Source organism: Rattus norvegicus, chromosome 8 (assembly GCF_021556685.1).
Source record: "Rattus norvegicus strain SHRSP/BbbUtx chromosome 8, alternate assembly SHRSP_T2T, whole genome shotgun sequence".
NCBI classification, from domain to species: domain Eukaryota; kingdom Metazoa; phylum Chordata; class Mammalia; order Rodentia; family Muridae; genus Rattus; species Rattus norvegicus.
The window spans coordinates 83605861-83622483 of record NC_141541.1 but is presented as its reverse complement, the minus strand read 5'-3'; the positions used below and the strand labels follow the sequence as shown (position 1 = coordinate 83622483).

The following is a 16623-nucleotide window of genomic DNA, read 5'->3' as shown; positions in this document are numbered from 1 at the left end:
ATTTTCTCTCGATGGAAATTTAACTTGGAAATTACAAGCTCCAGTGAAGAAAATAGTTCCTTAATAAAAATGTAATATGAATATACTAGATTTACACTGTCTTTCAATGTAGGAAGCAGAGTCTTGATATACTATCTTATAGTCCCATCTTTAAAGTATTTGACTTTACTGAAGAACTTATGGATAAAGTTGCATTATTTCTTGGATTTACTTTAAATAATATAACCCATGCAATGGTGGTGGGTAGAAGAGAAAACAGAGAAATGTTGACTATTTGGGAACTGGTGATAGGTGCATGTAGTGCATGGAGGCTGATTCTATGGATTGACTTTACTATATGACTAAAAATTCTCATTTAACAAAAGAGTAGAACCCACATATCATGGACATGCCTACAATCCAGCAATCCTCCAATCCTAAGGGAGGTAGAAATAGAAGGCTCATAATCCTAAGGCTAGTTACACAGCAAGACTCTTCAAAAAAACAAAGCAAAACAAAACAACACAAGAGTGTTGAACTCACCAGCATCAGGGTCATCTCTTCCTTGAGGTCGTCATAGCGCTCCTCCAGACGACTGAACTCATTCAGGAGGTTCTGATACCTCAGCCTCTCATCATTCAGGTCGAGCTCCAGTTGTTTTGTTTCTTCTACTAACTTCCTCTCCATAGTTTCTAAAATATACAAGAGGATGTAGAGGATCAGGGCCTGGTAAACGGTGACAGGTGACATGTCAGGCCACAAGGGTGACAAAAGAAAACCCTTGAAGTAGTCCAGAGACAGATGAAGAAGCTTGCCCCCCCCCCCCCAGAAACCAAAGTGTAATAGAAGCAGCTCAGAGGCTAAAGCAAGAGCCCCTGAGCAGGGTGCCTGGCCTCAGGTGATAAAGAAAGCTTTCCCTTGTGCCAGATATGACAGCAATTCCATTCTTACTTATCATTTAGATTGCATCTTTTATTCAATGTAGGATGACATACTGCCCAGGAATCCATTCAATATTATAATAAACTTTATAGAACAAATCAGAACAAACACAATCCTCCCTCAAAACCGGAAGGGGGCATGTATCCAAAAGTGACTCCAGAGAATTCAAGAGTGTAAACAGGTGCACTGACTTCCAGTTTCTTAGTGCACTTGAGTTTTAGGTCTATGAGAGAATTTTGTGAATACAGGAGAGAAGGAAGCAGGACCCCCAAGTTAAATCACTATGACAGCCTCATCTATGGCACTCTCCATGCACTATAGCTTTGGTCCCAGTACTTCATGTCCTGAGTAAACACATTCCTATTTGTTTGTTTTCAGGGACAGTCTTGCTACGCAGTCCTGCCTAACCTGGCACTAGAGCTATGCAGTCCGTCCTGCTTCAGTTTCCTCAGTGCTCGGACTATGGGTGTGTACCACTATACCAAAATTACAAGAGATTCTGGATACTTGGCAGGGAAGAGAGAGGCAAAGATTAAAACAGAGACAGAAGGAACACCCATTCAGAGCCTGCCCCACATGTGGCCCACACATATACAGCCATCCAATTAGACAAGATGGATGAAGCAAAGAAGTGCAGGCCGACAGGAGCCGGATGTAGATCGCTCCTGAGAGACACAGCCAGAATACAGCAAATACAGAGGCGAATGCCAGCAGCAAACCACTGAACTGAGAATAGGACCCCCGTTGAAGGAATCAGAGAAAGAACTGGAAGAGCTTGAAGGGGCTTGAGACCCCATATGTACAACAATGCCAAGCAACCAGAGCCTCCGGGGACTAAGCCACTACCTAAAGACTATACATGGACTGACCCTGGACTCTGACCTCATAGGTAGCAATGAATATCCTAGTAAGAGCACCAGTGGAAGGGGAAGCCCTGGGTCCTGCTAAGACTGAACCCCCAGTGAACTAGACTGTTGGGGGGAGGGCGGCAATGGGGGGGGAGGATGGGGAGGGGAACACTCAGATAGAAGGGGAGGGGGGAGGGGGATGTTGGCCTGTAAACCGGGAAAGGGAATAACACTCGAAATGTAAATAAGAAATACTCAAGTTAATAAAAAAAAAAAAGAGATTCTGGATAAACTTCCACTACATACTTTTCTAGTAAGTAATAATAAAACAAAACAAAGCAGTAGTATTCATAAACTAAAGCAGTGGCACATATATTTTTATTACAATATTGTTGTTTTAGGCTATTCATAAAATCCAATAAAATATTTTTATTGTGTGTGTGTGTCTCACAGAATACATGTGGGGGCCAGAGGACAACTTAAGGGAATCAATTCTCTTCATCTATCATGTGCCTCTGGGACTGAATTTAGCCTGGTGATGAGCCATCTTATTAACTGTGATACTCATAAATTATATTGGCCAAATAATGATTCAAAAAGCCATTCTTTAGCAGAATGGTGTCTTTTAAGGAACTTAGCCTTCCTGCTCTATAGTTTCTGTTGTGTGTCATCCCATGGTTCTGTCATATACTCTTCTAGCACCCTGAACTCTGTCATCTGTTACCCTCCACTTCTAACTTGACTGCTTAGGCACTGTTCATTGTGCTATTTACTTCCTGTTCAAGGAACCCTAACTTTTCCAGTTACCCACCTCACTCTGCCTTTTCTGCCAGTAGCTTTGCTTTTAGCTGGACATAGTCTAGAATTCAGAGTTTAGCCACTGACTGCAGGTAATAAAAAGTAGAGAAGCTATGTGTGGGGACTTGGCAGTGAGGAGTACTGGCTTTCTTCCAGAAGACCTAGGTTTATTCCCAGCACCCACATGGTGGCTTTCAATTTGTAACTCCAGTTCTAGGGACTCCAGCACTCTCTTCTGACCACCACAGACACTAGGCATATACAATGGTAAATAGGTGTAAATGGAGACAAAACACCCATATGCAGAAGTATAATGAGAATCACTTATAAACAGCACCTGTCAATAAAAAGCCAATGTCCAATGAGCTAAGGCAGGAAATATAAGGTGAGACATTGGCAGGAAGAGAAAGGATTCTAGGAAATAGTAAGAGATAAAAGAGAGATGTGAAGAGAGCCATGAGAGACAGGTATATGAAGCCAGGGAGACACTGAGAGAGAAGTGAGGCAGGACTGAAGAGAGGGAACTAACCAGTCACATGGTAGGGAACTAACCACATGGTAGACAAAAAAAGGTTTGTATGGGTTAAGTTAGTTATGCGCTAGTTAGAGAATGAACCAAAGCTTATGGCCTGAGCATTTACTAATAAATAATTAGTCTCAGAGTCATCATTTCGAAGCCAGGGATGGAAAAGGAAAACTTGGAATTTAAAATTATTTTTCCACATAGACTTAAATTAAAAAAAAAGTTCTATAAAAGAAGCTGTATATTATAACCTAGTAACTCAACCAGTTACTTTTGCAGTATCAGGTTTCCTACCATGCACTCCTTGTATTCTTGTAGGTTGCTCTCTAACCTCCCTACCTGCTTCTATTGCTCTATCGTTTAACTCTCTTCCAGCTCTATGAGGAAGGATGCAAGAACCCTGTCACTGCTACCCCCCGATGCGCCCCACAGTGCCTTCCTAGGAGAGGGACTCCATAATTTGTAAATTAATGAATGAGAAAAATTTCCCAAGACACTCTAAGTTGTCCTTGATTCCCACTAGTTTGTAGAAGCTAGTCCAAGTCTTCCAACAAAATTTTCTAGACAAATCCATTCTTACTTCACCCTTAGGGTTAATTTTAAAAAAACACTGTATATTTTCCTAGAAATGTTTTCATCATTCTGGATCCTTCCCTGACAGGCTATATCCAAGAAGCCTTCTTTCCATACTTTCCCTCTTGTCTCTTTTAACATTTTCTTCTGGTATCTTGTTTTCACTTTGTTTTTTAGTTAAGTATTTCAGGATTTCTTCTTGTTCCTCTATTTGGAGGGAAGAGATCATGTGAAGGAAAGTACAGAAAGTTCTTATCACCATGATCTTAAGGGAAACTTTCCAGTCATTCCTTACAATCTTTCCAATCTTTACTCTGGATTACTTTCAGAATGCCTCCATCTGCCACCGTGATAAAACAGAGAGTAAAGAATTTTCTTTACCTTACAGGTTACAGTCCATTTTCAAGGCACATGAGGGCAGGAGCTCACGCAAGAACTCAGAAGTAGGAACTGAAGCAGAAACCACATTGCTCACTGGCTTGCTTACAGGCTCACACTCAGCTACCAATGTTTATATAGCCCACATCTACCCGCCTAGGAATGGAGACACCCACAGTGGGCTGGGCCCTCCTATAGCAGTTAGCAATTAAGAGAGTGCTTCACAAGAGACGTGCCCACAAACCAATCTGAGGGATTCCTTTTATTTATGAACATTTTAATCAACTCCATAATCAAAGAATAAATATACATATTTACTTAGTTCTTTATTTTAAAAATTAGCTTTCAGTTTTAGTTTGGTAGCAAAGAGAGATGAACTTAGGAGGATGACACTAATTGTTTAGTAAAATATCATTAAGTCAGGCCCAGGACAGTGTATGTTCTTACTCATTAAAGATGCTTTAATCTGATAGAAGAGAATTTGGAAAAATGGTCATCAGGGACTGGGAAAGCCAGGGTGGGGAGTCGGGGGTGGAGGGGTATTTGAGAGAAGATGGATAAAGACCCCAAAATACAGCCGAGAAGAATGAGAAGGATCCCCACAAGTAGAAATGACAGATTTTGAAGAAATGAAAATATTATTTTGATTTGATCATTAAACATACTATATATGTACCAAATAATTATATGTTCTTATAAATATTTACAATTATGTCAGTTTGAAAATATACAAATAGTCAGATGTGGAGGCACATTTGGAAGGGTAAAGCAGGAAGACTACACGTTCAAAGCCAGTCTGGACTAAAAAACCAAATGCACAGATGTATGTTTGTGTGTACTTATGTAAAAAAACACATAAACATATCTATCCACAAATTAGCTCAAGAATTCTTATTAAATCAACAGAATCCTATAAATTAAAATTATACATATAAGGCAAAATTGGAAAAAGCTACATATGATATTACTGAATGTAATTTCATATTGGCACACAAAAACCAGAGTTTGCAAGTTCACTAATTTTATTAAAATATTTGGGACTCTTGCTTGTAAGTGTACAGATGATAGCCAAAAGTTTTAAAACTTATTTCAGCTTTAAGCAATACTGTAACTGATAACATAATGTCAAACTCACAAAATCTAGGTTTGGAGTTCGTTGTATGTTAGGTTGCGATCACACAAACCATACCTGTCATCTCCTTAGCCTGCTCCACCATGAGGTGATTGAGGGTCTCCTTTTCCTGCTTCAGCAGAGTGTTTTCTTCCTTCAAGTTTGACACCAGCTATGAAATGAAAAACCCAGCTGAGATGGCTGCAGCAGACAGAGATGTCCCATACAACAGTCACTGACTTTGTACCTCATGATTTTACCTACTTATGTCTTGTCACCTGTCACTCTTGTTTCAAATTTACTCTCTCCAGAGAAACTTCAGGAAAACCACCTCCAAAGAGGCCTTTTCTCTGGGCTGTTGCAAGATTCTGCATTCATCTCTTTAAGTCCTATGAATGCCTTATTTTTGTCTTCTCCAGTAGATTGAACATCTTGGAGGACAAGGACTGTGATGGTGCGTGTTTGACTTGGTGCTGTGAACACTTAGCATCTGGATAGCATCTAGTAGACATCTGCTCTCAAAGTCATGTTCTCGTGTGACGGAACGCTCTCAGCAGAGACAACTTGGGGAGGAAAGGGTCTATCCCATCTTACATGCCCAGGTCCCGTCCATTAGCAGGGAAGCGAGGCAGGATTTTGAAGAAGTCTTGGATTTAAGCTTGCTCCTAGCTCACGCTCAGCTAGCTTTCTTATATAGCCCACATGCCTAGGGATGTACCATTCACAATGGCCTGGACCCTCCCAGTGTCAGCCAGCAACTGAGAAAGCACCTCACAGATATGGTCAAGGAAACTCTGATAAAGGCAATTCTTTGAGACTCCTTCTCTCCAGTATGATAAGTCGACAACTAAGATTAGTCATCAAACACCTTTTCACTGTACCTCCAGAACATGGCCATTCAAATGGGCAGATCGAAGAGACAGGGATATGAGTCCTTAAAAATAATGTTTATATGTATGTGTGGTGTATCCATAGCCAGAAAAGAGTGCTGAATCCCCTAGAGCTGGAATTACAGATGTGTAGTCTAGGAACTAAACTCCTGTCCTCTGAAAGGGCAAGAGACACACTTAACAGCTGAGGCATCTCTCCAAACCCATGAAATCTTTAAAAAATATAATCATTTTTATTTATTTTGAGAATTTCATTTATGTATACAATGAATTTTTACCAAGTGCTACTCTTCTTGGATCCCATCCCTAGCAACCCTCTTTAAACTTCTTGTTCTTTCTTTTTTATAAAGATGGGTGTGGGGCCAAGTCACTGCACTGTGGGCAACCTACCAGGGGCCTCACCCAGATGAAAACTGATTCTCCCTCTCCCCATAGACATCAACAGTCAACAGCTCCTGAGCTATGGGTAGAGTCTTGTGAGAGTCTCCCTGACCTATGCCGAGTGTTGACTGGCCCATCTGTGTAGGTAGCTGCTGGGTTTTCATGAGTGCAGTAGTAATGTGATGTCCTGAAGACGCTGTTTGCTTCCACTGTGTGAAAGCTTTCTAGCTTTAGAAATTCACTAGTGCTTTCTGATACTTCCATATTTATAAGAGATATTTTCTATGTGATACCTTCTAAGAATTTCATAGTAATGGAAACATTTTTAATTTTGATGCTTAAATAAATATTGGCTTTAGAACGATATTGATATATTTATTTCCATATAACTGCATGCTTAAGAAGTTAAGAAAACTGGGGTGAGGCATACTGGTGCATGCCTTCAATCCCAGCACCTGGGAGGCAGAGGAGGTCGATCTCTATGCGTTTGATACTGACTTGATCTATCTATACAGTAAATCAAGGGCATTTAGTTCTACATAGTAAGACCTTGTCTCAAAAGAATTAAGATATATGAATATACAGATAGATATAGAAGAAGTGTGTCACTGTGCAGGCAGGCTTTGAGGGCTCCCAGTGCTCAAGCTCTGCCCAGTACAGAAGAGAGACCCTACTGCTGGCTGTCACCTGGAAGCCAGTCTCTTCCTGGCTGCCTTTGGATCAAGATGTAGGACTCCCGACTCTTCTGGCACCATGTCTGCTTGGATGCTGCCATGCTTCCTGCCACCATGATAATGGACTAAACCTCTGAAACTGGAAGTCAGCCCCAATTAAATGTCTTCTTTTTGTAAGAGCTATCTTGGTTATGGTGTCTCTTCACAGCAATAAAATCCTAACCAAGGTAGGTACATAGATATTAATTGCACTGTTGAAACATTACTTTGTCTCTATTCTTACTAGAGTTAAATGTTCTAGCCCAAGACTCCAGCCTACTTGTTGATCATGGGGCAGAGGTATTTGGGAAACATTGGTATAAACAGTAAGCCCAATAAAATTTGCAATATGTCTTTGATTAAAATGAATATAGACTCACATGGACTAGGTCAGGATGATGGCATTTACTTTGCTGCATGGGGCAACGGGGATAGGAATACTGTTTCCTACCTGCTCAGTTTCTTGTTTGTATTTATCTGCTCGTTCTTCAATGGACTTTTTCTCCGATCGAGTTTGTTCCAGGTCTTTTCGGAGTTTTGCAATTTCTTCCTGCAGACTAAGCACTCTCCCAGTGGCAACCTTAGCTTCCTCCTCGCTTAGCTGAAGACGTTCTACATCATTTCGTAGTTTTTCAGTCTCAGAGTTGTATACTCCTTCTAGATTGGTCAGTTTCTCCATGAGGCATTTGTAGTCTTTATTCTTAAAATACAGACATTAGTAACAATAAGTAACTATTAATAGTATGAATGACCAAATGTATGCAGTGAGGTTACCATGCCCATTAATTATATCCATCTAGGTTTTACTGTTTTGTTTTGGAGAGTGGGTCTTACTATTTAGTCTAGCTAAACTCATTATGCAACCCCAAAGCCTCTAACTCATGATCCTCAGATTTTAGGTGTGTACCAACAAGTCTTATGGATTCTGTTTTCAAGACAAGATCTCACTATGTGGGGCTGGGGATTTAGCTCAGTGGTAGAGCGCTTACCTAGGAAGCGCAAGGCCCTGGGTTCGATCCCCAGCTCCGAAAAAAAAGAACCAAAAAAAAAAAAAAAAAAAAAAAAGATCTCACTATGTAACCCAGGCTGACCTGGAACTTACCTTGTAGACCAGGCTGGCCTCACACTCATAAAGATCCACCTGCCTCTGTCTCAGTCTGAAGTGCTTGGATTAAAGGCTGGTTATGCCATGATATTCCAGCTATAAATTTTAATACATCATCATAGCATCAAGATGGCCAAAATTGCTGTACTAAAATGATCATAATATAACCCTGCATTAAAAACAACATTGAGCTGGGTGTGGTGGCACACTCCTTTAATCCTAGCACTTGGGAGGCAGAGGCAGGTAGATCTTTGTGAGTTCAAGGGCCAGCCTGGTCTAAAGAGTGGGACCCTGTCTTAAAAAACAAAAACAAAAACCAACAAAACCACATTGAACATCAGAACCAGGACAGAATGGCAACACACTTCCTTAGTGTAAGTAGATAAGGATATGGTATTAGTTTCTACCTGCTTGGCTTCCATAATCTAACAAATGGTTTCTTCATTACACAAAAAAGAACAACACAGAGCAATTAATTCTGTTTTATATAATATACAACAAAAATTTGATTTTCTCATAATCACAAGTTTCGCAGTAAACTCTTACATTCCTAATTATTTTGTAAAGATTTATTTACTTACGTACTTTATGTATATGGGTGTTTTGTCTGTATGCACATCTCCACACCAGAAGAGGGCATCAAATCCCTTTGGAGTACAGTTTTACATGACACTAAAGGGAGCTGAAAGCTGAACTCAGAGGACTCTGGAACGTTCTTAACCATCCCTCCAGTCCCAAAATTTCCTAATTTTTAATCCAGAAGTAAAGGGGAGGGGCTAGAGAGAATGGCTCACTGATTAAGGACACTAGCTGCTCTTACAGGAAATTTGCTTCAATTCCTAGCACTTTCATGGAGGCAGTTCTCCACTCAGCCTCCTCCATACCTAGAATACAGGCTTAAGCCACTATGCTTAGCTTAAGACCTGAGATTTAGCTAAGTGATACTATCTACCTACCACAGGTCAGAACTTGGGGCTAATAAAAAATAAGCCACATACTAGATAGAAGATGAATAAGAGTGATAAAGCAGTTCCTCACAAATCTCAAATTTCTCATTGCATTTAGAGAATCCATGAATCCTATTTCATTGTGGGCCTTGTCCCCTTGCTGTCCTTATCTCTTCCATAGACATTCTTAGTTACCTTTAGATCATTTGCATGTGCTAGAATACTACTTAGTAACTACTGCTAAGCAATAGAATTTCCTCTCTGCAAACAGACTGTGGGCTTCACAGACACACGGACATTTTCCTGCTTCTCCTGCCACTGCAGTGCCAAACAACTGTTGGAGAGTGCGCACAAACAGAGAAGTGGTGAAAGAGGTCTGCAAAGTATAAATTACAATGTGACTCAAGATCAAACAGGTGTGGAGTAGGCTGTGTTAAAAAGATCCTGTCTGTCCCTGAGACTCACGCAACTAAGAACAACCCCAGTGGATCCCTTCGATGTGCTCTAGCTTCAGGGCTCCTTTAAACCACCTGCTCATCCACTTTGCGTTGCAGCTGCATAATCTTGTTTTCCATGCCAATATGGAGCTTCTTGTAGCGTTCCACAGAGCGAGCCTCAATTTTGAGTTTCTTCAGCTCACGCTTGGCCATCATCCGCCGGAAGCAGCATTGAAGGTAGATGATGGCTTTCATGGTCCTCTTATAATGTGTACGAGCCAGCCAGCCACGGACACGTTTCTGAATGATGACTGCTTTGTGCTCACGGAGTATCTGCAGAAAAAGGAAGATAACCTGAGACTCTAGACTAGACTCAAAGTTCAAGTCTATCTGCCTAAGTGTGTCAAATTGAGAATCCATACCTCGAGAGGAAGAAAAAATTAAATCAACTGTGTTCTTATGTGGATTATAAATCATAGAAATATAAAGGCAATATCTCAATATATCAGTATAGTCCTTTCCAAATTCCAAATAAACTTTCAATGTCCACTTTTCTAATTACATTTTATTGTGTGTGTGGGGACACACACACACACACACACACACACACACACACACACACACACACACACAACTACTAACAAAACAGAATTGGAAGCAATCTAAATAAAAAAATACCAGATTGCCAAAAGAAAAAAGTTCTATGAAGAACACAAAAAAATGCATCAGTTTCTTTACTGGTATATGATTTCTGCTGGTAGGAGGTCTTATAAAACTAAAAACTAGGTACTTTATGAACTATGTGTTATTAAAATAGATTTTGCCACTGCACTGAGTCTCTGTGTGCTAAGTTGGTACATGAGGTCATGGGGACAGCCAGTAAGTTGGCTGATATAGTGAAAGGTTATTAATGACTTATTGACTCCACCCTTGAACACAGGAGGTGACATTGTTTTTGTTTGTTTGAGATAGGGTCTCTCTAGGTAGCCCTGGTTGGTCTGGTTGTAGACCAGGCTAGCCTCAAAACTATGGAGATCCAACTGCCTCTGCCCATTTAGTGCTGGGATTAAAGGTGTGTGCCACCTTCCTCAGCCTAAAGTTGATGATGTACTTGTTGGCCACATTTCAGGTGTATCATTCTAGGATTTCCTATTGCTGCTGTTTTGAATGCAGCAGGAATCTGTTACGGATGCCAAGGTAAAGGAACAGAGTTTAAAAGAGAAAGCTAAAAGCAAGAAAATGTAACATAAAGTCATGATAGTCTTTTTAATACATACATACACACACACACATGTTTTTAAAAAGATTCGTTGGTGATCTCTGATCTACAGAGTAACATCAATTATTCTAAGATACAAAGGTCACTTTGAGGACAGAGTGTGGCTTAGTAGACAAGTGCATGGTTATTATGCATGCAGTCTTGAATTCAACCCTGGTGCCACATGCAAAAAAGATTTGTGAGGCTTGGAGGATGGCTTAGTGCATAAGAATTGCTTGCTATACAAACAGGAGGATCTTTGTGTGAATCCCCAGCACCCACATAAAAACCCAAGAATAGACACTTATCTCCATAACCCCAGAACTGGGAGATGGTGACAAGCTGATCTTGGGAGTTTGCGTGCGGGCTGACTAGCCTGGCCAAGACAATGAGCTTCGGGTTTAGTGAGAGACACTGTCTCAAGGTAACTGAAGTCCTGCTCTGGTCTCTACATATGTATGTACAACTTGCACACACACACACACACACACACACACACACACACACACACACACACACACACACTGAATTAAAGACGTACCACATTCTAGTCAATATAACTTTAAACATACAAATATATCTATTTCCTCTTCACCATAATGAATTTTTCTAAGTTTTTCTCCTTAGGTTTATCTTCTGTCATATATTTAACCTATTTGTGTAGCTTATCTCTCTATATCTGTCTGAATAATGGTCCCCAATAAAGTCCTAATACCTAGAACTTGTAATTGTGATCTTATTTGGAAAAAGGGACTTCACAGATATGACTAGGTTAAAGATCTTGAGATGGGGATGTTATCCTGGATTATGAAGGTGGGATCTAAATACCATAATTTAAAAAAATCTTTAAAAACAATTATTTTGTGGGGGAACATACTTGTCGGCTGATTGTTTCCTTCCATGCTGTGGGTTCTGGGGATCTAACCAGCCCCATCATTGTTTCATAAGAGACAGATGATATAAAGATAGAGCAGAGATAGAAGCAATGTGGTCACAGGTGCGGGATTGTAGGCCACCACTGGGAGGAACGATGAATGCTTATATTTTGGGCTTTTAGGGAATGTGATACTGCTGATATCCTGATTATAGTCCAGTGGTTCTGGACTTTTGGCCTCCAGAAGGCTGAGAAAATAAGCACGATTGTTTTTAGCAACCAAGTTTGTGATTTTCGTTTCACATTCACTTATTCAACTTTAAAAGCTGTACAGACAAACGGAAATGGGACGTATATTTTCTTCTGTGTTGTCTACATGGCTTCTTTGCCCACAGCCATCTAGATGGCACTAAGTACAGATGGAGAATGTGATTAGTATTGCTGGAATGCATGAACAGCCTTGAGAACAGTGTCTTACCTTGCGATACCTATTTCTTGCCAAGTAGCCTCTCAAATAAGACTGAAGAACAATGGTGGCAGCTCGTCTAATCTTGTACTTCCTGCGGACCACATACATGCGCCAGTACTTCTGAATGGTGGTTGCTGCCTTGGTTCTGCGCAGAAACTTAGCATAGCTGCCCAAAGACAAGAGTGGTGCACTGTCACTCACCAGGACTGCGAACCGTCAATGTCAGTGTCTTAGGTATCCCGAGAAGAACCTCACTGTATTCTAATATTCACCAAGATAAGCACTTATGCTCACGTGTGTTCAGCAATGTGTAGCTTCTGAACTACTTTCTCATTGGGGTTTCCCTAATTTTGAAAAGCAGGATGTCCCATATTGCCACATTTTACAGAAAAGAAAAGAAGTTCATAACACTTTCCTCTTTCTAGGACAGGATCGTAGTTCCCTTCACACAGCAAACTGATGCACACTGTAATTCCAAACTTACCTTACTGTTATTGTAGATCACTTTTCAAGTAACATCTTTTCCTGAATCTGAGTATACGTGCTTCACCATTAATTCACTTTCACTTGTACCTCTATGTATTTCATTATTTCATACTGAAATATGATTTTTTGCTAGAATTTTCTTAGTTAATTGCTCTCAGTAGAGACAAGATTATCTGTCTCATATTCGTGGTTCTTTTAATTTACATACAATTTCTTCAAGCTCCATGTTAAAGTAGAAGGTGTACAAATTCTAAGGACCTAAGTCGGTAGCAATTCAAATCTTTACTATCATAAATCTACGTAAGAATTTACTCTTTTAAATTGTCTTGTGAGCTAATTTGCTAAGCTTTGAAACTAACAGTGACTGTGACACTATCTTCTCACTGGGACCTGTCCAAGAGTGGACCATGCGCTAGAGGAGGCCCATGAGGCCATAAGGAGACCCACCATCGAGCCTGATAGCCACGCACGTATCGCTGCACTGTGATGGCTGCCCTCTGCATACACAGGTATCTCTTCCTCAGCAGCCACCCACGAATCGTCTTCTGGATCCGGATGCAGGCCGCCCTCAGTTTGTCAGCCCTCAATTTTTCTAGATAGGCCACTTGACCAGCACGAAAAAAGATCTTTGTCTTACCAAACTGGTATTTATCCTTGTCCTATGTTAGGGGAGAAATAATAAATATAAGGAGAAATAATGACCTTATAAAAGAAATTAAAGATAGAAAAAAATCTAGAATTAGAATCAGTAAAAAGATGAATCTATCATCTAAACCCTGATCTACATTTCAACGAACTAATGGAGCCAGATTGTTGATCCTTTATAAGTTGTGTAAATAAAAAGGATTTTAGAGAAAATGGTAGCCTAAGAGTTATTTTCCAGAATTATTCTACCTGGAGTTATTATCTGAGGCCTCAAACTGGTTGTGGGTTCTATGCAGCTACTATTTGCTTGTTTGGACTTTAAACATCTCAAGGAAATGGAGATGTTGACACTCCCTTTGAGTGACCCGCTGTAAGATTACATCAGGCAATACAATCCTTGAGCAGCTGAAGAGACAAAAACACCAGTATGACGAATAAGGCAGGAAGAAAAACACAGAAAATAAAAATTAAAAACAAAACAAAAACAACCAATAACCAATCCTTCCAAATCTCTGTGTTCGTACTAAGGATAAGTGTCTACACAGTGTACCTCAACAGTCTCCAAAACTACATATGCCTCGTGAGGGTGCCTACCACCTTCCACAGGTATACAAGATCTAGAAGCTTTTCCATAAGAAATACAGTCATGCATGCTGCTTTTGTAAGCAGAGCTGTAGGGTAGGAAGAGATATGCATGTGATTGGGGTGATCTGCCTCAGGTGTAAGCATGCAAATCATTACCTACTTTCATATCAAAAAAGGAAGACTTTACATATATTAATTACTACTGTGTCTGAAATTCTAAGCAAAATACAGAGAAACTCAGTTTTTGCACATATCCCTTTAAACATGAAGCTAAAAAATTAGAAACTATAAAATATATTTGAAAAGCCTAAAATGATACAATAACATTTACACAGGAACCCTAGCTAGGTCCTTTTCCCCTGAGGAGCTCAGCTACTACCTCTGCCTCCACTAGGTCCAGGTCAGACCCCCCAGGGGCTGGGGGAGGAGGCAGCTGCATGAATGTCTCAGCTCTCTGCTTCATATTCCCATCTGAACCCAGGTTAGAAAGGAGTGGGGCTAAACTGAAAAAACAAAACAAAAAACCCCAAAACCACAATAAATCTTAAAAATCAGAACTAAAATGGGATCCTTAGTTCTTTCAAAGGGGAAAAATATCAAAAAAGAATTACATTTAATCAATAGCTAGTAATTATGAATGAGTACTTCATAGTAAGGTACAAGAAAAATAAATTTTAAGCAACCTTTGCATGAATTTCAAACTCATCAAGACTCAGATTAGAGATTTTTCTATGTGTACTGTGTAGGCCCAGGGAACTGTTAGAAATGATAATGGAATTTAGCTAGTGATACAATATTTGCCTAGCATTGCAAAGCCCTGGGTTCTATCTACAGAATAGAAAAAAATAAAGTATAGGAGAGAAGGTGGTTAAGTTATTGGGCCCATCCTAGACCAACTGAATGAGAAATTCTACAGGTAGAGGCTAGCAATCTGTGTCTCGCAAACCCTTCAGGTGACTATACAAAATCGTCAGGCTGTCTACAGCATCACCATCTATCCCTAACAATTTGTCTTCTGTCTCATACACAACTCTTACCTCATAAAAGACCACCTTATTGTTTCTTTGTTTTTAAAGAAAAAAACTGTGTGTGAGAGTTTTGCTTGCATGTACATAATGTTCACTTTGTCATGACCAGTGTCTGTCCAGTGTCTGTAGAGTCCAAAAGACGCTGGCTCCCGTGGACTGGAAGGATGGCCATGACATGCCACGTGGGTGCTGGGAACCAAACCTATGTCCTCTGCAAGAACAGCAAGTGTTTTTAACTGCATCTCTGTCTAGCTCTAAAGATTTACTATTACAGATTTATGTGTATGTGTCTATGAGTATATGAATGTATGTGGTGACAGAAGTCAGAAGGCCTTGGATCTCTTGGAGCTGCAGTTACAAGCTATCCAGTGTGGGTGCTGGGAATCGAACTCAAGTCCTCTGTAAGCAGGAACTCTTAAACATTTCTCCAGCCACATTAGCAAATTCTGTTTTTTCTACTTCTTTATAGCTTAATTCCATTTTTATCCAAACTTACCCATTCTTCAGGAATTGACTCAAATCTGATATCTCATAAAATTATTCTTCCTCTTCATAATGGGATATGGTTTTGACTTCCTTTGATTTCTCTCCTGCTTCCTGTGCATTGTATTTAGTCATGTTTATTCTTCTAAGATTTTCAGTTATATGTGTGCAAGTGTGTGTCTGCCCCCATGTCCTTCATGGATGTAAAAGTGTAAATGGCTGAGAAGGCCAGAGGTGCCGGTTCCCTTGGGAGTCAGAGTTACAGGTGGTTGTGGGCTCAAATCTTCTTGAGTCAAGTCTATGCTCTTCTACTGAGCCATTTCTCCATTCTTTACCCAATATGCGATATAGACATAATCTAAATGCTCATCTTTAAAAAGCATTCATTTTCTTTAAAAATAAAAACGGACTTTCCCCTTTAATTATATCTGGTGTTTGGCAGGATTAATATAGTAAATATGGCCATTTTACCAAAAGCGATCTACAGATTCAATGCAATCCCCATCAAAATACCAATCCAATTCTTCAGAGAGTTAGACAGAACAATTTGCAAATTCATCTGGAATAACAAAAAACCCAGGATAGCTTAAACTATCCTTAATTATAAAAGGATTTCTGGTGGAATCACTATCCCTGAACTCAAGCAATATTACAGAGCAATAGTGATAAAAACTGCATGGTATTGGTACAGAGACAGACAGATAGACCAATGGAACAGAATTGAAGACCCAGAAATGAACCCACACACCTATGGGCACTTGATTTTTGACAAAGGAGCCAAAACCATCAAATGGAAAAAAGATAGTATTTTCAGCAAATGGTGCTGGTTCAACTGGAGGTCAACATGTAGAAGAATGCAGATCGATCCATGCTTATCACCCTGTACAAAGCTTAAGTCCAAGTGGATCAAGGACCTCCACATCAAACCAGATACACTCAAACTAATAGAAGAAAAAGTGGGGAAGCATCTCGAACACATGGGCACTGGAAAAAATTTCCTGAACAAAACACCAATGGCTTATCTCTAAGATCAAGAATCGACAAATGGGATCTCATAAAACTGCAAAGCTTCTGTAAGGCAAAGGACACTGTTGTTAGAACAAAACGGCAACCAACAGATTGGGAAAAGATCTTTACCAATCCTACAACAGATACACAAAGAACTCACGA

At 40.0% G+C, this 16623-nt stretch overlaps 1 protein-coding gene across 8 annotated transcripts in view; it reads right to left on the bottom strand.

Annotated features, from left to right (window-relative positions):
* Myo5a (myosin VA) overlaps positions 1–16623 on the bottom strand; it is a 167654-nt gene that overhangs the window by 57046 nt on the left and 93985 nt on the right. For all 8 annotated transcript variants that reach the window (XR_015626373.1, XR_015626374.1, XM_087560520.1 and 5 more), the window contains 6 exon segments: positions 13160–13371; positions 12236–12392; positions 9719–9958; positions 7588–7836; positions 5231–5324; positions 523–671 (listed from right to left, as the gene is read on the bottom strand). Coding sequence is in view for 6 of the 8 variants with exons in the window: in XM_087560520.1 (XP_087416646.1) it covers positions 523–671; positions 5231–5324; positions 7588–7836; positions 9719–9958; positions 12236–12392; positions 13160–13371 (1101 nt within the window). In the remaining 2 variants the exon portion in view is untranslated.